Below are 24385 nucleotides of genomic sequence, written 5' to 3' on the forward strand. Positions count from 1 at the left end.
ATATATATATATATATATATATATTAGAGGTCGACCGATTATGATTATTCAATGCCGATACCGATTATTGCAGGACAAAAAAAGCAGATACCGATTAATCGGCCGGTTTATTTAAAAAAATATTTTTATATATATCATACACACACACACACACATTTTTGTAATAATGACAATTGCAACAATACTGAATGAACACTTATTTTAACTTAATATAATACATAAATACACACACACGCACACAGCTCTGAAGTGACAATGATACTGAAGAGTCTGCTTAGGAGACAAATACTCTCAACTGTTTGAATAAAAATAGAGTTTAAGTTACCTGTGATGAATGTTGAAAACAAAAACCTTAATTTCTATATGCAGGAAATCCTATTTTAATAATGGGCATGGTAAGAATTGACAACCAAAGTGTGAGTCATAATTCCCATGACACCTAGCAAAATCTGAAGAGCGGTTCCTTCATTTATTGCATAGGATATTTTTAGATTCACTTAAAATAAGGTCTGTGTTTCGTGTAGGCTTACATCACCGTGCCAATTTTATAACTGTGTAGATATCCATAGGACAAACTAACTCTGATCAATATTGGCTAAATATAAGCGAAGATAAAAAAATTGTAGAGTGGATTTATGAAAATATGTTGACAAACGTTACCTTATCCTAGTGAGATTTACACGGGTATCAAAACGTCGAGGCGGTTTAAGCCTGCATGAAACACAGACCTTATTTGAAGTAGATCAAGACATTCTCTATGGAAGACATGAACGGTAAAATAACGAAGGAACCCCTTTCAAATTCAGCCGCAAGTTATTACAGGAATTATAACGCGTCGACTATTTCTCTCTAAACCATATACCTTTGGCTAATCCGGAAACTATCACCTCGAAAACAAAACGTTTATTCCGTTCCGTATTTTATCTAACGGGTGGCATCCATGAGTCTAAATATTCCTGTTACATTGCACAACCTTCAATGTTGTCATAATTACGTACAATTCTGGCAAATTAGTTCGCAAAGAGCCAGGCGGCCCAAAATGTTGCATATACCCTGACTCTGCATGCAATGAACGCAAGAGAAATGACACAATTTCACCTGGTTAATATTGCCTGCTAACCTGGATTTCTATTAGCTAAATATGCAGGTTTAAAAATATATACTTGTGTATTGATTTTAAGAACGCCATTGATGTTTATGGTTAAGTACACATTGGAGCAATGACAGTCATTGATTGATTGTTTTTTATAAGATAAGTTTAATGCTAGCTAGCAACTTACCTTAGCTTACTGCATTCGCCAACAGGCAGGCTCCTCGTGGTGTGCAATGTAATCAGGTGGTAGAGCATTGGACTAGTTAACTGTAAGGTTGCAAGATTGGATCCCCCGAGCTGACAAGGTTAAAAATATGTCGTTCTGCCCCTGAACGAGGCAGAATGTCTTACCTGACTTGCCTAGTTAAATAAAGATTAAATAAAAGGTGAAAAAAAAAATATATATATATATATATATATATATTTTTTTATTTTTTTTAAATCGGCAAATCGGCGCCCAAAAATACCGATATCCGATTGTTATGAAAACTTGAAATCGGCCCCGATTAATCGGCCACACCTTTATTTATCTAGGCAAGTCAATTAAGAACACATTCTTATTTTCAATGACGGCCTAGGAACGCTGGGTTAACTGCCTTGTTCAGGGGCAGAACGACAGATTTTTACCTCGTCAGCTCGGGGATTCAATCTTGCAAACTTACGGTTAACTAGTCCAACGAGGAATATTTAGACTTATGGATGCCACCCGTTAGATAAAATACTGAATGGTTCCGTATTTCACTGAAAGAATAAACGTTTTGTTTTCGAAATGATAGTTTCCGGATTCGACCATATTAATGACCAAAGGCTCGTATTTCTGTGTGTTATTATGTTATAATTAAGTCTATGATTTGATATTTGATACAGCAGTCTGAGCGATGGTAGGCAGCAGCAGCATTCATTCAAACAGCACTTTCGTGCGTTTTGCCAGCAGCTCTTCGCAAAGCTTCAAGCATTGAGCTGTTTATGACTTCAAGCCTATCAACTCCCGAGATTAGGCTGGTGTAACCGATGTGAAATGGCTAGCTAGTTAGCGGGGTGCGCGCTAATAGCGTTTCAATCGGTGACGTCACTCGCTCTGAGACTTGGAGTAGTTGTTCCCCTTGCTCTGCAAAGGCTGCGGCTTTTGTGGAGCGATGGGTAACGATGCTTCGAGGGTGGCTGTTGTCGATGTGTTCCTGGTTCGAGCCCAGGTAGGGGCGAGGAGAGGGACGGAAGCTATACTGTTACACTGGCAATACTAAAGTGCCTATAAGAACATCCAATAGTCAAAAGGTATATGAAATACAAATGGTATAGAGAGAAAGAGTCCTATAATTCCTATAATAACTACAACCTAAAACTTCTTACCTGGGAATATTGAAGAGTCATGTTAAAAGGAACCACCAGCTTTCATATGTTCTGAGCAAGGAACTTAAACGTTAGCTTTTTTACATGGCACATATTGCACTTTTACTTTCTTCTCCACCACTCTGTTTTTGCATTATTTAAACCAAATTGAACACGTTTCATTATTTATTTGAGGCTAAATTTATTTTATTGATGTATTATTTTAAGTTAAAATAAGTGTTCATTCAGTATTGTTGTAATTGTCATTATTACAAATTATTATATATATATTTTTTTAAATAAATCGGCCGATTAATCGGTATCGGCTTATTTTGGTCCTCCAATAATCAGTATCGGTGTTGAAAAATCATAATCGGTCGACCTCTACTCCACACTGCCCGTTCCCACCTGGACAAAAGGAACACCTATGTGAGAATGCTATTCATTGACTACAGCTCAGCGTAGTGTCCTCAAAGCTCATCATTAAGCTAAGGACCCTGGGACTAAACACCTCCCTCTGCAACTGGATCCTGGACTTCCTAACGGGCTGCCACCAGGTGGTAAGGGTAGGTAACAACACATCCTGACAGCCTGATCCTCAACATGGGGGCCCCTCAGGGTCGCGTGCTCAGTCCCCTCCTGTACTCCCTGTTCACTAATGACTGCATGGTCAGGCACGACTCCAACACCATCATTAAGTTTGCTGATGACAACAGTGGTAGGCCTGATCACCGACAACGATGAGACAGCCTATAGGGAGGAGGTCAGAGACCTGGCCGTGCGGTGCCAGGACAACAACCTCTCCCTCAACGTGATCAAGACAAAGGAGATGATTGTGGAATACAGGAAAAGGAGGACTGAGCACACCCCCATTCTCATCGACTGGGCTGTGGTGGAGCAGGTTGAGAGCTTCAAGTTCCTTGGTGTCCACATCACCAACTAACTATTATGGTCCAAGCACACCAAGACAGTTGTGTAGAGGGCATGACAAAACCTATTCCCCCTCAGGAGACTGAAAAGATTTGGCATGGGTACTCAGATCCTCAAAACGTTCTACAGCTGCACCATCGAGAGCATCCTGATGGTTGGCATCACTGCCTGGTATGGCAACTGCTCGGCCTCCGACCGCAAGGCACTATAGAGGGTAGTGCGTACAGCCCAGTACATCACCGGGCCAAGCTTCCTGCCATCCAGGACCTCTATACCAGGCGGTGTCAGAGGAAGGCCCTAAAAATTCTCAGAGACTCTAGCCACCCTAGTCATATACTGTTCTCTCTGCTACCGCACGGCAAGCGGTACCGGAGCACCATGTCTAGGTCCAAAAGGCTTCTCAACAGCTTCTACCCCAAGCCATAAGACTCCTGAACAGCTAATCAAATGGCTACCCAGACTATTTGCATCCCCACCCCCCATATTTTACACTGCTGCTATTTTCTGTTTATTATCTACGCATAGTCAGTTTAACTCCACCTACATGTACATATTACATAAATTACATTGACTAACCGGTGCCCCCACACATTGACTCTGTACCGGTAGCCCATGTATATATCTATTTTTTACTTAACCAACAATGCAGTAAAAAAAAAAGTGTTAAGGGCTTTAAGGGCTTGTAAGTCAGCATTTCACAGTAAGGTCTACACCAGTTGTATTCGGCGGATGTGACAAATAGAATTTGATACGATTTTATCAGCATTCAGGCCTCAAACCACCCAGTTTATAATTCCTCTTAAAACCTCCCTGGGATCGGTGTCCCCCCCGCGGGACGGTTGAGCTAAAGTAGGCTAATGCGATTAGCATGAGGTTGTAAGTAGCAAAAAAAATCCAGGGCATAAGACATATCTGATATGGGCAGAAAGATTCAATTCTTGTTAATCTAACTGCACAGTCCAATTCACAGTAGCTTTACAGTGAAAAAATACCATGCTATTGTTTGAGGAGTGCGCACAATTATGAACTTGAAAATGTATTAATAAACCAATTAGGCACATTTGGGCAGTCTTGATACAACATTTTGAACAGATATACAATGATTCATTGGATCAGTCTAAAACCTTGCACATACACTGCTGCCATCTGGTGGCCAAATACGAAATTGTGCCTGGGCTGGAATTAATCTCTTGAATTTAAAAAATTGTAAAAAAAAATAATATTTTTACCTGATCTAATGTGTTATAGTCTCCTACATTAATTTCACATTTCCACAAACTTCAAAGTGTTTCATTTCAAATGGTATCAAGAACATGCATATCCTTGCTTCGGGTCCTGAGCTACAGGCAGTAAGATTTGGGTATGTCATTTCAGGCAAAAATATTTTTTTTAAAGGGTCGGATCTTAAAGACACACAGCAGATCATAGGCGTTGTTTACGTCGTAGATAGAAGCAGGCTATTGGCTGCCATAATCACGAGGGGTATGTACGGTTGTTCTGATTGGTTCCAAGTTTAGCAGTTAGCTAATTTGCCTGAGCAGACAGTGTTGAAATGTACTTTTTCTGTGAAAATTAGATTTTTTTTTTAGCTGGCAACAAATTTTACAGTAATCATCATAAGAATATTTAATTGTTATATACAAAAGAAATTAGCTCCTCCCTCCACGTAGATCGATCAACTTCACTGTTTTTGGCGTCGGCCCACCACATATACTGATTACATGTAATTAGTTACTCCAACTCTGCTGCTAACTACAGGCAAAGTGGTTCAATCTAGGCTTGGGCGGTAAACCGTATATACAGGGGTATTTAGAAAAAGCCACAGGATGGTTTTCCAAAACCATCAAAACTATTTATTTTAAGTTTTTCAATACATTTGAATATTTATATATCTACTTTCTAAGTTTATACCTGCAGTCAACATGTGCAATACTTTAGGACATAAAGCAGATTGCATTGTTCATTTCACCTGTCACATTATGAAGCTGTTCCCCTGGAACAGTTGAGCCATTCACGTAATATCGTATAATGGCTTATAACCAGAAGTCAAAGTGCTCTGGATGAGTCATCTGTAGAGTTGACATTTTTTCCCTGTGCTTCCTATCAGTTACATTTTTTATTCATTTTTCTGCCCTCTGCTCCATATATACATGCTGCTCTTCCTTCAGAAAAGCATGCTTCACAACTTTGTTCATTTGCACAATTTCTGATGTTCACTTTCGCTTATAAAAGTCCACACTTAGTAAAAATGAAATGCCTCTATAACTTTATGTGCTGGATTTCCCTGTCTTTTCAATTAGTTTCCGTTCATTTTAGCTAATTTACATTCTGTACTATGCCGGGTAATACCATAAATCCTGAGATGAGAGAAGGACATTTTGAAAATCTGGATACCGCCCAAGCCTAGTTGAATAAAAAATCTTGATTTTTTTCAATCTCTGTTTAAAAAAAAATATGTTCTCTCTAAATATGTTCTCTCTAAATATGCTTAGTTGTACAAATAAAGTCAAATACACTGCATTTCAAACAGTCAGCAATAATCTAATGAATTAAGGGCTTGTGAAATTATACCTAGGCTAAAAAAAAAAAAAATGTCACCTTTATTTAACCAGGTAGGCTAGTTGAGAACAAGTTCTCATTTACAACTGCAACCTGGCCAAGATACAGCAAAGCAGTGTGACACAAATAACAACAGAGTTACACATGGAATACCATAGAAAAGTCTATATTCAGTGTGTGCAAATGAGGTAGGATAAGGGAGGTAAGGAAATAAATAGGCCATAGTAGCGAAATAATTACAATATAGGAATTAAATATAAGCCTTCCACAATCACAAGACCTATTAATAATTTTGTCAAAATAGTTTAACCTGCTTTTTTTTCAATAATAACTGATCTGGCTTTCAAGTTGGTCTATGAAAATGCCCTTTTTGTTAGATATTTTACCAGAACTACGCATAATGCACATTCACCTCTTGTAGCGGGCATAATAGAAAATTAACACAGGTCTTAAAAACAATCTCTCAAGCACAAGCCCACGTGCTAGTGAGTAACCAGCTAATCTTCATAGGGATCTTCATATTTCGACTTTAGCCAACTTGGATCTATTTGCTAGCTAACAAGGCAGAACAGTTTAATTGTTATGAACACGCCCTTCTTTCCATCCGTCTCCAACTATTTGAACAGCATGCTAACCTGTCCACTTTGTTCAGATGTTGAAATCAAGCGGCCTACCTTATTTCTCAGAATGAGAACGAGTTGCCAATTCCTTAAATAATTTTGTTTTATGCTTATTGCAAATTTATGAAACCGACTAGACAGCTAGTATAACACTTTTTGGCTAAACTGCTGCTATCGGTACATGGTACCGCAATGCTGTGTGCCACAAACAGTAAATGCATTGAAGCGTATAAATTCCTCTTCTCGCCTGCCTAAGCAAGTTCTGTCTGATTCTGGCATCATAACTCAGAAACAATGGGATAAGCAAAGCTTTTAATCATCATTTTATCTCGGCAGGCTTTCTATTGGAGAGAAACGGTGGTTTAATTGACCCTGGTCAGTCTGGCAGAGGGTCAGTCAATCAACCGTTCTTCCCTCTGCCAGCCTCTAGCTGACTCGATGGTTAACACATCAACTTCCAGTGAATCTTTGTTTTCATTTCAACAATTTATTATCTGTGATGTGCTAGATGCCTTGCATCCACTTATATGCTTGATCCATTTTTGCGGCAACTCTGATTGCTGAATCATTAACCCATATTTTTAACCTGATGATTATACTGGTACTATCCCCAAGGTTTGGAAGGCTGCCCTTCACAAAGGGTGACCCTTGTAACCTAAATAATGAATCACCCTTTTTCTAAACTTTCTTGCCTAGCTAAAATATTAGAATGTGATTACTTCTTAGGTAAGATCTTTCTTATCTTTGAAATGTACCCCACGGTTGACCAGGCTCTCTGAACTACAGTCTGTATTCATTGTATTACAGAAACAATTTATCTGAAATTAGTATTGAATGCAGGTAAAACTTAGTATTCACTGAGTGTACAAAACATTAAGGAAACCTTTCCATGACATAGACTGACCAGGTGAATCCTTGTGAAAGCTATGATCCCTTATTGATGTCACCTTATTGATGTTAAATCCACTTCAGTCAGTATAAATGAAGGGGATGAGACAGGTTGAAGGAAAATTTAGGAAGGTGTTCTTAATGTTTGGCGGACTCCGTATATGTTGTTCTCTAGAGCGCATAAAAATAACTGACTGACTAATAAATACACCCCAGGGTCGGATTCCATTGCAAAACGTTGTGATGGACTCTCCTGGGGTGCATTCCTTACGCAAATTCTGTTGCTAAACGTTTTGCAACAGAAACAGTTTACTCCAAATGCTCTTCAACATCATATAAAAGCTGTTGTGTTATTAAACGGAAGTAGTGGTTCTTTTTAAATTGTATGGATTCCACGTGTTGCAATTCCAATCTGAGTAATCTGCGAAGTGCTCCGCACAAATTGCACATCTCAATTATCGATTCTTTCCTGCTCTAAAGTGGAGAAGTCTGCATCGTTCTTTCTTCCAGACGCTGTTGCAAAACGTGTCTTAAACAGAAGCAAGTGGAACGGGGAGGAAACCTAACTAAATTTGTCCAATTGAAACTCCGTTTGGCTTTTAAATTGTAAACGTTTCCGTAATGAATACACCCCGGAACTCAACAGCGTTAGGATTAAACGCTTCTGTTAACAGACGAAACAGAATCGGGTGTAATGAATACACCACTGGTTTTCGTTGCAAAACGTTTTCCATTTGAAATACACGACTTTAGAGCACTTTGACTTCATACCGGGGTTGGTCGTAATTGTAAATAAGAATTTGTCCTTAACCGACTTGCGGCTCTGGTCCACGCGCATGCGCACTCATATTTTGGAGGAATTAGAAGGCGCGAATAGAGAGAAATGTTCTAAATAACTCTAGCAGCGTCTTTACTTTGGTAATTAAGTTACCTACGTTTACTGAAGCCATTTCCAAATGAATTTCCCCAAATGTGGTGATTTATTGAACGATTAATTCAGGGCGACCATGGAAGCGCTGCCGAACGATGCCCTGTGTCATTGTTAGCTAACATTAACTGACTAGCAAACGTTATTTGAATGACCTACGTTGACTAACCACTAACTTAACTGATATTTATAGTAACCAATGAGCACAATACATAGTTTAAACCACTGTACTGTCGATACGCTAGTATCAACATGCTTTTAGTCCTGGTTTATCTAGCTGTTAGCTTGATAACTAGTGTTAGCTAGCTAACGTCAGGTCAGCTTACCTGAAACTGGTCAATGGCTTTCAGAGGCTCTGTGCAGTTGGTCAGTGTTTCTTTTAGATCCTCGCCATTAGATATCCCAAGCTCAGGCAGGCCCGCAAACATTTTCTTGTGTGTACAATAGAATTAGCTATATTAATCAAATAAACACAGGGCTAAATAATACAATACGTTCATGAATGAATGACTACAAGTTCCCAACTTTGGTTCTTCTTGGCAAACCAAAGCTTATGAATAAATAAAGATAGTTCAACTGTGGCAGTTTACCCCCCAAAAAAGTCCGTTCCGGTCTGCATAACTGAGCGTGTATCCCATAGACGCCATAGAAGCTGGGTCTGGTCTACTTAGGGTGCATTCGTAAATTGTCTCCAGTGTGTCAGAGTGCGCCGCTCTGGGTCGTTTGTAAATTCAGATCGCTGTTAAATGATCAGTTTAGAGCGCACACTGGACGCTCTGACGGAGGAGAAGGGTTGATCCGAGAGTTCTGACCTCACAACGGCAATCAAACACCCAAGCTCACTGGCTAAAGTTGGCTAGCTTGCTAGCTAGCTACTTCCAGACAAACAAGAGAACACCTCACTGACCATGTTACTCGCCCAAGCAGAGTTGGCTTGGCTGTTTTCATGTTATATATCAAATTGTATTTCTCACATGCGCCGAATACAACAGTGAAATGCTGACTTATACAAGCCCTTAATCCAACAATGCATTTTAAGAAAATGCACAAAAAAAAGTAAGAGATAAGAATAACTAATTAAAGAGCAGCAGTAAATAACAATAGCGGTGCTATATACAATGGGTACCGGTGTCGAGGTAATTGAGGTAATATGTAAATGTAGGTGGAGTCATTAAAGTGACTATGCATAGATAATGAAAGTAGCAGAAGCATAGAAGGGGGGGGGGCTATACAAATAGTCTTATGGCTTGGGGGTAGAAGCTGTTTAGAAGCCTCTTGGACCTAGACTTGGCGCTCTACCGCTTGCCGTGCGGTAGTAGAGAGAACAGTCTATGACTAGGGTGGCTGGAGTCTATGACAATTTTTAGGGCCTTTCCTCTGACACCGCCTGGTATAGAGGTCCTGGATGGCAGGAAGGTTGGCCCGTTGATGTACTGGGCCGCACGCACTACCCTCTGTAGTGCCTTGCGGTCGGAGGCCGAGCAGTTGCCATACTAGGCAGTGATGCAACCCGTCAGGATGCTCTCGATGGTGCAGCTGTAAAACCTTTTGAGGATCTGAGGACCCATGCCAAATATTTTCAGTCTCCTGAAGGGGAATAGGTTTTGTCGTGCCCTCTTCACGACTGTCTTGGTGTGCTTGGACCATGTTAATTTGTTGGTGATGTGGACGACCAAGGAACTTGAAGCTCTCAACCTGCTCCACTACAGCACCGTCAATGAGAATGGGGGGATGCTCGGTCCTCCTTTTCCTGTAGTCCACAATCATCTCCTTTGTCTTGATCACGTTGAGGGAGAGGTTGTTGGTCTTGCACCACACGGCCAGGTCTCTGACCTCCTACCTATAGGCTGTCTAATTGTTGTCGGTGATCAGGCCTACCACTGTTGTGTCATCGACAAACTTAATGATGGTGTTGGAGTCGTGCCTGGCCGTGCAGGCATGAGTGAACAGGGAGTACAGGAGGGGACTGAGCACACACCCCTGAGGGGACCCGTGTTGAGGATCAATGTGGCGGATGTGTTGTTACCTACCCTTACCACCTTGGGGCGGCCCGTCAGGAAGTCTAGGATCCAGTTGCAGAGGGAGGTGTTTAGTCCCAGGGTCCTCAGCTTAGTGATGAGCTTTGAGGGCACTATGGTGTTGAATGCTGAGCTGTAGTCAATGACTAGACGCATTCTGTCTCCTAGAGATGAATGTACGTTGGTGCGAAAAGTGCAAATCAATCCCAGAACAACAGCAAAGGACCTTGTGAAAATGCTGGAGGAAACAGGTACAAAAGTATCTATATCCACAGTAAAACGAGTCCTATATCGACATTACCTGAAATTCCGCTCAGCAATGTCCTATGTTCCGATGAAACAAAAATAAAACTGTTTGGCCATAATGACCATCGTTATGTTTGGAGGAAAAAGGGGGACGCTTGCAAGCCAAAGAACACCATCCCAACTGTGAAGCACGGGGGTGGCAGCATCATGTTGTGTGGGTGAGACATAGTAGCTGTGTGGCCCCCTAGCAAAAGTCAATATATTCAGTTTGACTTCCTAGTTTTATGAGTCACTCACCTCAATGTTCTCCTGCTCAACAGTATAAACATCTATGTTTTCTTTCCTTGGAATGTCTCTTTCTTGTTTCAGTCTTTGACATTTTCTCTGAGCTCTTTTTGTTTCTGCAAGCTCGCTAAATGTGGGCCTTTTTACCACAGGCTCGGCAATCCATGTCCTTACACCAGCATGCAGAGATGCCTGATGTCCCACTTTGTCACTGCGGAAACGTGTGCCTTGATTTCCCTGTCTCTGATTTTCAGTTGCAATTTTCCTGATGAACTCAACTGCTGAGCCTCTTCAGCAGCTAGTTCCATTGACACACTGACTTATGTAGCCTATACTGTAGGCTATTTATCTTTTAATGCAGTCATCTAGGTTTTTCATTTGAAGCATATTTTTATCCTTCGCTTGTTTGTAAAAATTGTGAAGACATTGTCAAATTGGTATTTGTAGTCAACTTCGTTGGGAAATTATCGCTGATCACAGAGAGACAGATTAACATATTGACTATGTTTAGCGGAGATCGTCTTTGTATAAAGTGATGCAGTAGCGGAAAAACACATCTAACGACGCACTTAGCTGTTCTACGGGTGGTCTGAGGCAGTCGGTAAATAACGACCCACTGGAAACCAGGTAGCCTAGTGGTTAGAGCGTTGGGCCAGTAACCGGAAGGTTGCTGGATCGAATCCCCGAGCTGACAAGGGGAAAATATGTGATTCTGCCCGTTTCCCGGGCGCCGAAGATGTGGGTGTTGATTAAGGCAGCCCCCCGCACCTCTCTGATGCAGAGGGGTTGGGTTAACTGCGGAAGACTCATTTCAGTTGAATACATTCAGTTGGACAACTGACTAGGACAACTGACCCTTTCCCAGGGGAGGATGGCTCATAATAATGGCTTTCACTCTCACAACCTTTCACTCTCTGACATGTATTCATGTATAATTACTTGTTAAATTTGAAATTACTTTTCAACTCCACATTGTACACATCCATAGTAATCATATTATAGTTGGCCTACTGTATTTGTGGTTCATTGTATTGCCTCTGTAATGGGGAGTATACATTACCGGTCTGGGAGCCTTAGAGAGCATTGTTTCCACAGTTTTCCTGAATGAATCGTATTCTATTAAATGGGCCACAAAATAAGTATTACATTGAGACTCTGCTGCAAAAATATGACTAACAATAGCTTGGGTAAGAATTGCAATTGTGATGCACAACTCTGAAATGTACGGCAATGCATATCATCACCACTTTAGGAGTTCCACCTGCTCCTTTGTGTTATGAGGGAAAGCAACATTAACATTCAAATCAAACTGTGGATTTCAAAAACAGGGATTACATTTTGAGGAACCGCAAATTGGTGGATGGACCTCTGAAAGAAACCTAACGTTATTGCGCTCGTTTTATCCAGGCTATGTCGTGAAGTAATTGGCTACAGACGCTCATCGACAGGTGTATGCAAATTTAATCAGTATACTTTCATTTTTCCCTAGTAAATCTGAGAATATATAAAGAACGTTATAACCATGAATTGTGGAGTTTCCCTCATGTCTTCAATCGGGACAACGACCAGTATAATCCCTGTTATTCCCATTAGCAGGATAACCACGGGCGGGGCTATGACTTGGTCGTATCGGATACTCATGGGACTGCTGCTTCTGACAGAGACCGAATCAGTTTCTGATGCCAACAATAATAATATTAACATGCATAAGATTAGCATGCGAACCCTTGCACGAGTGAAGTGCAAGGTTTGTGTGGGAGAAAGTGCAGATGTGGGTTTGGCCAGATATATTGGCCTTTCAACACCTGACCTGATTACAGGAGGAGTTTGTTTTCTTGTCGATGGACACCCAGTGGTGAAAATCGGTCTGTTTTCTATAGCCTATTGACTCTATACCAGGGATGGTACCTTAACTTCCTCGGGAGAATAGATTATTGGATTGAATAACAGTGTTTAATAGAATGAAAGTCCTAATGAGAAATGAATATAATTATGATTTGGATATTCACAGAGGGTGAGGAATATGTATTAAATGAGAATGCTAATTAAAACAGGTTTTATGTCAAGTGTACAATGACACAACTACCATGATAAACTAAACCACATGTTCTAAAGACCTGCAAAATGCTTCCTGTTCCCCATGAATGTTCTTATTCACAAGACCAGTTCCTTCAGTGGTTGACACTCATTATATTTTGTAATTCATGCAGATTGTCAGTCAGCTATGGTGTAATGATGCCCTGCAGTTGATCTGAAGCTACAGATGTTTCCTCTGGGAACAATAGACATAGAGTGAGAGTGAAATCTGGAAGGACACACACACATAGACACACACACACACACACACACACTACACTGTGCTGCCATTCTTTGATATTTTGACAATATTACAGCAGGACCACACACACGCTCAATGTAAAAAATCCCAGCTTGCAGATAACGTTCTGAGAACCATATCCCACTGAGCAAAAACTGGTTGAATCAACAATGTTTCCACATAAATTCAACCCCCAAAATCAATGTGATGTTGAATCAAAACTATTTGGATTTGCAAAAAGTCAATGTAAGGACATTGTCTTTTTTTCACATCAACTTTTAACCTAAATCCAATGACATGGTGAATTTGTTTGTTGATTTTACATTGAATCCACATTAGTTGACAACTCAAGCAAATGTAAATCAAAACTAGACGTTGAACTGATGCCTGTGCCCAGTTGGGTGTTTCTTAGAGCTTGGTGAGAGTGTGGTTGTCCTATGGTTATTTAATATATTTTATATATTATATTATATTTAATATGTGCAGGATAGTTGCATGGCTTTGAAACATTCTCTGCATATCTAAGGAACTTGACAAAAAAACATTTTGTTGGTATTTCTTTACTTTAACAGAACGTTTCCTAAAAGTTCAAACATGGTTACATTTAATTTCACATTTTGATCATTTTCAAGGAACGTTCTCCAACTGGTTTGACATTGGGAACATTCTCAAATAGTTCAGAGAACGTTAAGAACGTTCTTCTGTGGGAATTTGAGTACTTCGGCATAACATTTCCTACGGGTTTCCTCATGGTTCTATTTAAAGTAATGTTCACACATTGTTCTGTGAACGTTAGAAACAGTGTTCATCTGTGAGAATTTCAGTACTTCAGCATAATGTTTCCTATAGGTTTCTTCATGGTTCTATTTATAGTCATGTTCTCACATTGTTCCAAGAACGTTAAGCAACGTTCTTCTGTGGGAATTTCAGTATTTGAGTATAATGTTCCCTACAGGTTTCCTCACAGTTCTTTTGAGTCATGCGCTCAAATTGTTCTGAGAACGTTAAAACTTTCCATAAAAAAGAAAGAAAACTTTAGTAATGTTCAGAGAATGTTAAAACATTCTCAGCAGCAACAAAACTCTATCTTAAGTGTGTTCGGGTGTGTTGGCCGCGCCCGCTAATTGGTCACACCTGATCTTAACGAGTGCTTGCTTCATTTGAAATAGGGTCGTTTTGAATAGACTAAAATTAACAGGTTTGTATAAAAAAAAATTTAAGCTGGCATGCTAGCGCCATCCTGGTGGCTCAGTGGACTAATTCCGAGGATAGAGAACAGAAGATCATAGGTTTGAATCGCACTGATTTTTAAATTGATTTATTTCACATTTAACAAGGTAGGCCAGTTGAACAAGTTCTCATTTACAACTGCGACCTGGCCAAGATAAAGCAAAGCAGTGCGACACAAACACAGAGTTACACATGGGATAAACAAACTTAGTCAATAACACAATAGAAAGTTTGTATACAGTGTGTGCAAATGTAAGATTAGGGAGGTAAAAAAATAAATAGGCCATAGTGGAAAAATAATTACAATGAAACACTGGAGTGATAGATGTACAGTAGCTGGTTGAGTATTGAAATGTATAAGGTGTTTGTTACTCTTTATATCTTATCATATGCTATCTCTTCTCACCTCAGATGCATGCCTTAGATGCCATTAAAGGAACAATGAAGATTAATCAGGTTATCAGAGTCTCATCAGGCCAGATAAAATACAAGGATATTACTTGTCTGTGCAAGAAGGATGGTGGCATGTTGGACTATCCTTGTTTTCAGCTCAGAGGCAACTCTGGGTGACACTGTAGCATCTAACCAGCTCCCTGCGTCTCATGACAAGGCTGACACCACATGGTGACCTGGCACCATTGAACTTAATCACGTAAGGGAGTAGTGTGTTGTCAATTATGACCATGAAGGATCCCCTGGCATCATCATGGATGTAGAGGAACATAACATTAAGGGGAAGTACATGCACGGAATGGCATCAACAAATTCTTCTGGTCAAGTCCAAAGGAAGATTTGTTGGTACTCAGTTACATTGTCAAATATCAAGAATTTGTGTAATGTATTTTAAAGAGTAAGACACAACCAACACCACACAATTATAAACTTGGATAAAATATCAATACATGTCTCAAATTAGAAAGATATAAATTAGATGAAGTTGTCAACCCCTGATCTGTTTCACCTGTTCCTGTTGTCTCCACCCCCTCCTGGTGTCGCTTATTTTCCCCAGTGTATTTTTAAAGTTTATTTTACCTTTATTTAACCAGGTAGGCTAGTTTAGAACAAGCTCTCATTTGCAACTGCGACCTGGCCAAGATTGTCGTAAGAACGGGACCAAGGCGCAGCGGATGTTGAGTTCCACATATTTAATTCAAAGAGAAACTTAAACAAAATATATCAATAAACGAACAACTAACCGTGACTATGTGCTGCACAAACACAAAACAATATCCCACAAACACAGGTGGGAAAAATAGCTACTTAAATATGATTCCCAATTAGAGACAACGATTACCAGCTGTCTCTAATTGGGAATCATACAAAACACCAACATAGAAAATATAAACTAGAACACAACATAGAAATATTATACTAGAATCCCCCCTAGTCACGCCCTGACCTACTACACCAGGGGTGTCAAACTCATTCCACGGAGGGCCTAGTGTCTGCAGGTTTTTGGTTTTTCCTTTCAATAAAGCCCTAGACAACCAGGTGTGGGGAGTTCCTAACTAATTAGTGATGTTAATTCATCAATCAAGTACAAGGGAGGAGCGAAAACCCGCAGACACTCGGCCCCCCGTGGAATGAGTTTGACACCTGTGTACTACACCATAGAGAAACAAGGGCTGTCTATGGTCAGGGCGTGACAAAGATTAAGCAAAGCAGTTCGACACATACAACAACACAGAGTTACACATGGAATAAACAAACATACAATCAATAATACAGTAGAAAAGTATATATACAGCATGTGCAAATGAGGTAGGATAAGGGAGGTAAGGCAATGCATAGGCTATCGTGGCGAAGTAATTACAATATAGCAATTAAACACTGGAATGGTAGAATGTGCAGAAGATGAATGTGCAAGTAGAGATACTGGGGTGCAAAGGAGCAAGATAAAAAAATAAATACAGTATGGTTGATGAGGGAGTTAGATGGGCTATTTACAGATGGGCTATGTACAGGTGCAGTGATCTGTGAGCTGCTCTGACAGCTGGTGCTTAAAGCTAGTGAGGGAGGTAAGAGTCTCCAGCTTTAGTGATTTTTGCAGTTCGTTCCAGTCAATGGCAGCAGAGAACTGGAAGGAGAGGCAGCCAAAGGAAGAATTGGCTTTGGGGGTGACCAGTGAGATATACCTGCTGGAGCGCGTGCTACGGGTAGGTGCTGCTATGGTGACCAGTGAGCTGAGATAAGGCGAGGCTTTACCTAGCAGAGACTTGTACATGACCTGGGTTTGGCGACGAGTATGAAGCGAGGGCCAGCCAACGAGAGCGTACAGGTCACAGTGGTGGGTAGTATATGGGGCTTTGGTGACAAAACGGATGGCACTGTGATAGACTGCATCCAATTTGTTGAGTAGAGTGTTAGAGGCTATTTTGTAAATGACATCGCTGAAGTCGAGGATTGGTGGGATGGTCAGTTTTACGAGGGTATGTTTGGCAACATGAGTGAATGAGGCTTTGTTGCGAAATAGGAAGCCGATTCTAGATTTAATTTTGGATTGAAGATGTTTAATGTGAGTCTGGAAGGCGAGTTTACAATCTAACCAGACACCTAGGTATTTGTAGTTGTCCACATATTCTAAGTCAGAACCGTCCAGAGTAGTGATGCTGGATGGGCGGGCAGGTACGGGCAGCGATCGGTTAAAGAGCATGCATTTAGTTTTACTTGCATTTAAGAGCAGTTGGAGGCCACGGAAGGAGAGTTGTATGGCATTGAAGCTCGTCTGCAGGTTTGTTAACACAGTGTCCAAAGAAGGGCCAGAGGTATACAGAATGGTGTCGTCTGCGTAGAGGTGGATCAAAGAATCACCAGCAGCAAGAGCGACATCGTTGATGTATACAGAGAAGAGAGTCGGCCCGAGAATTGAACCCTGTGGCACCCCCATAGAGACTGCCAGAGGTCCGGACAACAGGCCCTCCGATTTGACACACTGAACTCTATCAGAGAAGTAGTTGGTGAACCAGGCGAGGCAATCATTTGAGAAACCAAGGCTGTTGAGTCTGCCAATAAGAATGTTGTGATTGACAGAGTCGAAAGCCTTAGCCAGGTCGATGAATACGGCTGCACAGTAATGTCTCTTATCGACGGCGGTTATGATATCGTTTAGGACCTTGAGCGTGATGCCATGCCATTATAAAAAAGAAATGTGTTTGCATGAATGACTAAACAAATTAATTTCCATGTGTAGTTAGAGTTCAAAACAGTTAAAGATGCACTATGCAGAAATCACTCCACCAGTTCATGATTGCTAAAATTCTTATAGTTTGCTTATTTTCAGTTTGTGACAAAACAAGCAGTCATTGTGTAGAGAATCATTGTACCATCTAAACCGCTGTGAAATACTGTATATTTTCAGTAACCCAAAATATTATATTTTCAGCTGTTTGAAGCTGGCGCACAAAACAGAAAGTAAAAGATGCAAAAACGTAACTTAAGAACAGGAAGCATAGAAATAGTGCACATAGAACATATCTACTGTTTCTTAGACTTGCTTTCGATCAGAATAACAGCTCTATAACACAAATTCCTTTGTGAATTTGGTCAGGTTGCCCAAAAAGTTACATATTGCAGCTTTAAAGCTGTCATTCTCATTGAAAGCAATTCTAAGAAGTGGTAGATCTGTTCCATGTGCGCTATTTCTATGCTTCCTGTTCTTAAGTTTCATTTTTGCATCTTTTACTTTCTGTTTTATACACCAGCTTATATTTTTGGTTAAGGAATATATATTTCAAAGCGGTTTAGATGGTACAATGATTCTCTACACAATGACGGCTTGTTTTGTCACATAAACTGAAATTAGGCAAACTATTCAAATTTTTGCGAGCAGAAAATGACGGAGCGATTTCTGTATATGGCACCATTAGACCAAACTAAGCTATCAGTGTTATCCAGTCTTATTGAAACATTTTCTCAAAATGTTTTTTAATTACCTTCAAATAACCTATAACTTCCATTCTCAGAACATAGTAAAACCTCCCAGGAAAACTTTCAGGGAACTATAGTAAAACATTCTCAGAACCTCCCTTCAACCTAAAAATGTTTGTTCTCAGAACAGGCAACATTTTCACTTCCGTTCTCAGAATGTAAAAAAAAAAATATATTTTACCGATCAGAAAAGCTATGCGTTCGTTCCTAGAACAAATGGAAAACCAAAGACTTACTTTCCCACGACTTCCAAGGAACCAAATTTGCTAGCTGGGATGTTTTTGTGAAATGATCATTAGGATGAAGTACACTATAAGTCACCCTCTTGAGGTACAATGGTGTCATCACAACTTGTTTGGCGAATCGGGCAAAATTGTGCTGCATAAGAATATCAAGCTCATTGACATATTTTGTTTTTTGAACGATGATGCAAAACGTCTACACTTGTTTGGTACAAATGTTTTACATGTTTGTTGTCTGCTCTGTACTTGATCTCTCTATTGGTCAGTTTTTGCTGCCCTGAAACAGTGGAATAATTCAATATCGAGATCGATATAAATGCTAGACTGTTGAAAAAGTTATGACTTAAATTCTTTGTCATATGTAACATTTTACTGTCACTTTATTTAGCTCCATTTGAAATGTTTCTCTAATTTGAACCAGTGGAGGGTGCTACTCTCTCACAATTCCACGTGAGGCAACCTACAGGCATATCCTGCTCTATGCCTTGAGAAACAATTACCCAACTCTGGTTAATTCAACCACAACTGAACCAGCAGTAACCCACATTCCATGTCTATCTGTCTTCATTGGTGTCCATGCTTCTTTCAACAGCAGAGACTGTGAGACTAATCATCCATCAATATAGCATGGCGACTTGGGTTAAATGCAGCTGTCAGATCGATACAAATTAGGCAAATAATTCTGCTCATCTGCTTGCAGATGTCAAATAATTCATTTTCAAAGGAGTTTGATTTTTTTTAAACCAATAGAATGTCACACCTCCCGGTGAGCCAGTTACCTCAGGTTGTGTTTGTTGAGGTTTCATTTTGATGAAGAGGAGCTGCGCTTTCTAGTCTGTCTTCAAAGGTGGAATTAATGTGTGGTTACAGTAGATTGGCATAGGTAATTTATAAGATTGTATCCGGGTAGACTCAATAAAATTAAGTGAAAACATTGATTCTGATAATGGTCCTTGATGTTGCTGGTAATAGATTGTGCTGCTTGTGGATGATCATATTTTTTTTTTGTCAAATCAGTTACATTGATGCAAATGCATCGATGCGACATTGTAACAGTTGCAAAATCCTCACTAACCAAGATATTTCCTGTATGTTACACTATGTGTGGTCTGGTGTAAAGGGAATTTCACAATATTATTTAGGAGCCAAATTAGTTTAATATATATATACAGTATGTTTGATGTGTCCCAGAATATCCAGCAGTACAACAGAATCTAGCCAAGCCTCCCCCGATGCTTGCGCTCCATTCTGACCAAGACAGTGTGTGGTTTGGCGTTCATGCCGAACTGTAGATGACACTGGAGCTGGTGACATGCACTGGAGTTGGGTGAGGGGTGAGATGCACAGTGCTTGATTGCCTGAACAGAGCAGGGGGACAACACAACACAAATGGCGGAGAGGTGAAGAGGTTAGGAACATAATTCTGAAATGCACAGATAAATCAAGAGTGTCCAGCTAGTCAGGCAGGGCCTCTCCTCTCTCCTGCAGGGCCAGCTCTGGTCCAACCACCAACCACCTGATGTTTCCTTTCCAAACACAATACTGTCAATGTCCCATCCCCCGGGCCTGGTAGCAGGGCCCTAAGGACCTACACAGGCTGCTGCTGCACATTGGAGGGCCAGGGCACCAGCAGGGCATTCACACCTTGTTAAGTTTTACAACTTGTGCATTTGTCGACCCCAGTCCTCTATTGCCCCTTTGACTGAAGCAAGCCTTTGAAGTGACCTTCTCCATGCAGTAGGGTGATAAAGAAAGTCAGGGTGAAAATTCTCCCTTATGGATGTGAATGATGCAACATTGACGACATGCATACATCATATCGGCAACTGACGCAGGCAGACAAAATATAGTATAGGTGACAATTGTTTGCCACTTACAAAAATAAATAAATACAATTTATAAAAAAGTTAATCAACCAAGTGTAAGAGGGTTATGTCAATACTCTACATTTGTCCAAATAGCATACATTTAATTAAAACACAGATAGACAAAGGTAGTTTTATCTACCGTAACAACTACATAAGGCTGACACTTTGATGAATAGTCACTTATAAGTGACGCATACAGTAAGACAGGGAGCAGAACTAACAGAGATATTGCATGCCACACATGTCAAGCTGTGGAATCTTTGTGACTTTTAGAAGGTTCATCAATAAAGTCTACAAATCCGTCTATTGTATGCTGGAATTTACAGTGAAAAAGTGTTTCTGTTTAACTTCACGGGTTCTATGTAGGACATGAGGTCAGTTGACGTCAGTTGTGGCTTGCATGGATTGCTTCACTTATGTTCTGAAATTCTTTCCCTTTTACCTGTACATGAGAGACTGTTGTAAATTGCATGAAGGAATGCCTATTCAAGTGATTAAAGGAGCCGAAAACAGGTGATATTGTAGAGTAGGGGGTACTTGGTATGTGAAGACTGACTTCTTGAGAAGGGGAAAAAGAGTGAAACCCCAGCCATATAGGTGAAAGTATGAACCTAAAAACGCGGTGTATAAGGCACCTTTAATCCCCCAGCACATGGCCATCGTTTTACATGTTCTACTGTTATTTGTGTCAACCTCTCATCACTCACAAAGTAGTTTGAAATGGTATCCTGGTCAAAATGGCCTCAGTAAAAACGTATCCTGGTCAAAATTGCCTCAGTAAAAAGGTATCATGGTCAAATTGGCATCAATTCAAATGTATCCTGGCCAAAATGGCCTCAGTAAAAAGGTATCCTGGTCAAGATGGCCTCAGTTAAAAGATATCCTTGTCAAATTGGCCTCAGTAAAAAGGTATCCTGGTCAAAATGGCCTCAGTAAAAATATATCCTGGTCAAATTAGCTTCAGTAAAAAGGTATCCTGGTCAAAATAGCCACAGTAAAAAGGTATCCTGGTCAAAATGGCCTCAGTAAAAAGGTTTACTGGTCAAAATGGCCTCAGTAAAAAGGTATCCTGGTCAAATTGGCCTCATTAAAAAGGTATACTGGTCAAAATATGCCTCAGTTAAAAACAAGCCTTTGAGACAGCGTGACTGAAGGATTCTGAGGTGCTTCCGACAGGACAAGCCAATAGGATCAGGTTTCCTCTAGCTTTCTCCTGGGACTGGAAGGCAAAAATTCCTGTTTCATAAGCCCCAAAAAATCACTATAATTTAGGTAATTGTTTTTTATTTTCTTGTGACATGGAAAGAGAGATGTTGGGGGTAAGACAGGGGAGCGGAGCATACCTGAAACAGTGTTGTACCATCTTACAATATGAATGACTTTTCCAGTGTGCTCTGAATGAATGATTAAGCCATTTGAGCACACCTACCTTGTAGAACCTGAATGTGAAATAAAGGCAGCTATTGTCTGAGCATCGCTCACCCCCAGGGTCCTCACAGTTACCGGGCTTCCCAGCTATCTCACACACTCTCTCAGTCCAAACCAGCAATTAGCCGCCCAAATCAAACCCGGCGGTCAGGACTAATTGTTTCTAACAGGTCTTTGTAAAAGGCCATGCTGTTTCTCATTCAGGTCAACTCTCTGGCTCCTTGTGTGTCAGATGAGGAGGACATCGTTCCACCCGGGAGATAAGCCAGTTTTTTTATGCCTCAAAGTAGACTTAATTTTCACCTTCCTTTCACGGTTCAGGTGCAATTGTGTATTGAGGCAGTCAGAATCTGTGGTGGGAGGGTTGGGCGAGGGATACAGTACCTCACAGGATGTCATTCATTGGCGGCTTCCTCCTTTGTTGGACTTTGTGCAAAAGGGAGAGGATTTGTAGATTTGAAAAAAAAATCCTGTATACTTCTTTTCATGACTCTGAAAACTGTTGAGACTTGAAATACATGTCTTCCAAAGTGTCATACATTTCTCAGTGTTTGATAAAAAGTACTGTATGCAAATTTTGGTTCGATTTAATTTTGTTATTTTAAGTAGTGTCTGTCCCACTTTAAAGCTAAAGCTTATAGGCTGGGCAAGGAATTGTCATTTCAAGCCACATTTCCCTCACTATCTGCCTATAAGACCTATAAGATAGCATGATATGTTAGACTGGAGTTGACTGGAGACTGTTCTTGGAGACTAGAGTAGGACTGTTCTTGGAGATTGGAGTAGGACCGTTCTTGGAGATTTGAATAGGACCGTTCTTGGAGATTGGAGTAGGATCGTTTTTGGAGATTGGAGTAGGACAGTTCTTGGAGATTGGAGTAGGACCGTTCTTGGAGATTGGAGTAGGACTGTTCTTGGAGATTGGAGTAGGACTGTTCTTGGAGATTGGAGTAGGACTGTTCTTGGAGATTGGAGTAGGACCGTTCTTAGAGATTGGAGTAGGACTGTTCTTGGAGATTGGAGTAGGACCGTTCTTGGAGATGGGAGTAGGACCGTTTTTGGAGATGGGAGTTGGACCGTTCTTGGAGATTGGAGTAGGACCGTTCTTGGAGATTGGAGTAGGACCGTTCTTGGAGATGGGAGTAGGACTGTTCTTGCAGCATGTGGTACGTTGATTTGTCCTAGGATTGACATGTCACAACATAACATGTGTTAACCTTTCATAATTGTCATGTAGGTAGTATGTCGGGTGTCGCCATGCATATTCATTTTTATCTGTATGATTTCTCAGTGTCTCTCTAAGATAATAAATTATGCAGTTGACATATCCAGACAAAAATATATGTTTGACTTTGAATGTGACTTAACTAAACATGTTAAGGAGGGAAAGGCATTTATGTATCAAAGTGATAGCTAGTGTAAAGACAAACATTGCTAGGGCAGGTCCCTATGTACCATTTCAAATAGCTGTCGGCAGCCTGCCTAAGAAGGTGCCCCTCAGAGCGGCTTCTGGTTTAATTGGAGTGTGACAGGGTACACTGGGAACTATGGGGGGCCCAGTGATGGACAGGCTGAGTTTGCCCCTGCTGTGGACCCCTCTGTCTGCAGCTCAATCTGACAGCCCAACCCAGAGGGAGAGAGAAAGACAGAGGGAGAGACACAGAGAGAGAGAGAGAGAGAGAGAGAGAGAGAGAGAGAGAGAGAGAGAGAGAGAGAGAGAGAGAGAGAGGGAGAGGGAGAGGGAGAGGGAGAGAGAGAACAGGGGAGCAGGGGGAGTGGAAGGGTGAAGAACAGAGGGAGTGGTGAGGAAAGGAGACATTTTCTCTGGAATGTTGAAAGGTATCAGAACTGACATGCAAACATAGCCATTCTCAAATCTCTGGCTTTATCTCTGTGCCTGTTGACTAGTCGTCCTGCATCTGTTGATATGTATCATCTGAACCCCAGCAGCACCTTGGAAAGAGGTGCATCTCTCTGCCTCTGCACCTACGCTGTTACTTTAACAAGAGGAAAAAATGGTTAGCTGTCTGTCACGTTAACAGAATGGTCCACTCTGTTGTCGTTATGGTGGCCTACATGAACATTCTTCTTTGGTTGGTTGAAAGTAATGACTTGGTGTTACAGCAAAAGGGGTTTTCATTTTATTATTGATAAAGGGTCATTTCAAATGGGGAAAAACGGAACGTGATTCATAGTTTTCAATAGCTCCTAAATCTGTGCTGTTGTGACAGGAATTTCAATCATATTTGTCATATAAAAATTGCCATTTACTTAGTATTGTCATTAGAGCTGGGTGATATGGACAAAAATAAATTCTGAATTGATGCGATAATGATATAGGACGATATCCGTTTATAACATTAATGTGCACCACTACTAGTTTGATGGTTGTAGTCATTAATTTTCCCAATAACAATCACCCATATTAGAAAACTTATTTCATTTCAAACTTCACATTTCTCTAGTTTAGGCTACTT

General features: G+C 40.6%; 1 protein-coding gene across 1 annotated transcript in view; it reads right to left on the minus strand.

Annotated features, from left to right (window-relative positions):
• Positions 1-8972, minus strand: part of LOC120053839 (negative elongation factor B-like) — a 28029-nt gene extending 19057 nt beyond the window's left edge. The window contains exon 1 of the mRNA XM_039001105.1: positions 8674-8972. Within this exon, the coding sequence (XP_038857033.1) occupies positions 8674-8775 (102 nt within the window). The 5' untranslated portion in view covers positions 8776-8972. The remainder of the gene's footprint in view (positions 1-8673) is intronic.
• Positions 8973-24385: the final 15413 nt, after the last annotated feature.

The sequence above is a fragment of the Salvelinus namaycush genome, chromosome 1 (assembly GCF_016432855.1).
Source record: "Salvelinus namaycush isolate Seneca chromosome 1, SaNama_1.0, whole genome shotgun sequence".
NCBI classification, from domain to species: domain Eukaryota; kingdom Metazoa; phylum Chordata; class Actinopteri; order Salmoniformes; family Salmonidae; genus Salvelinus; species Salvelinus namaycush.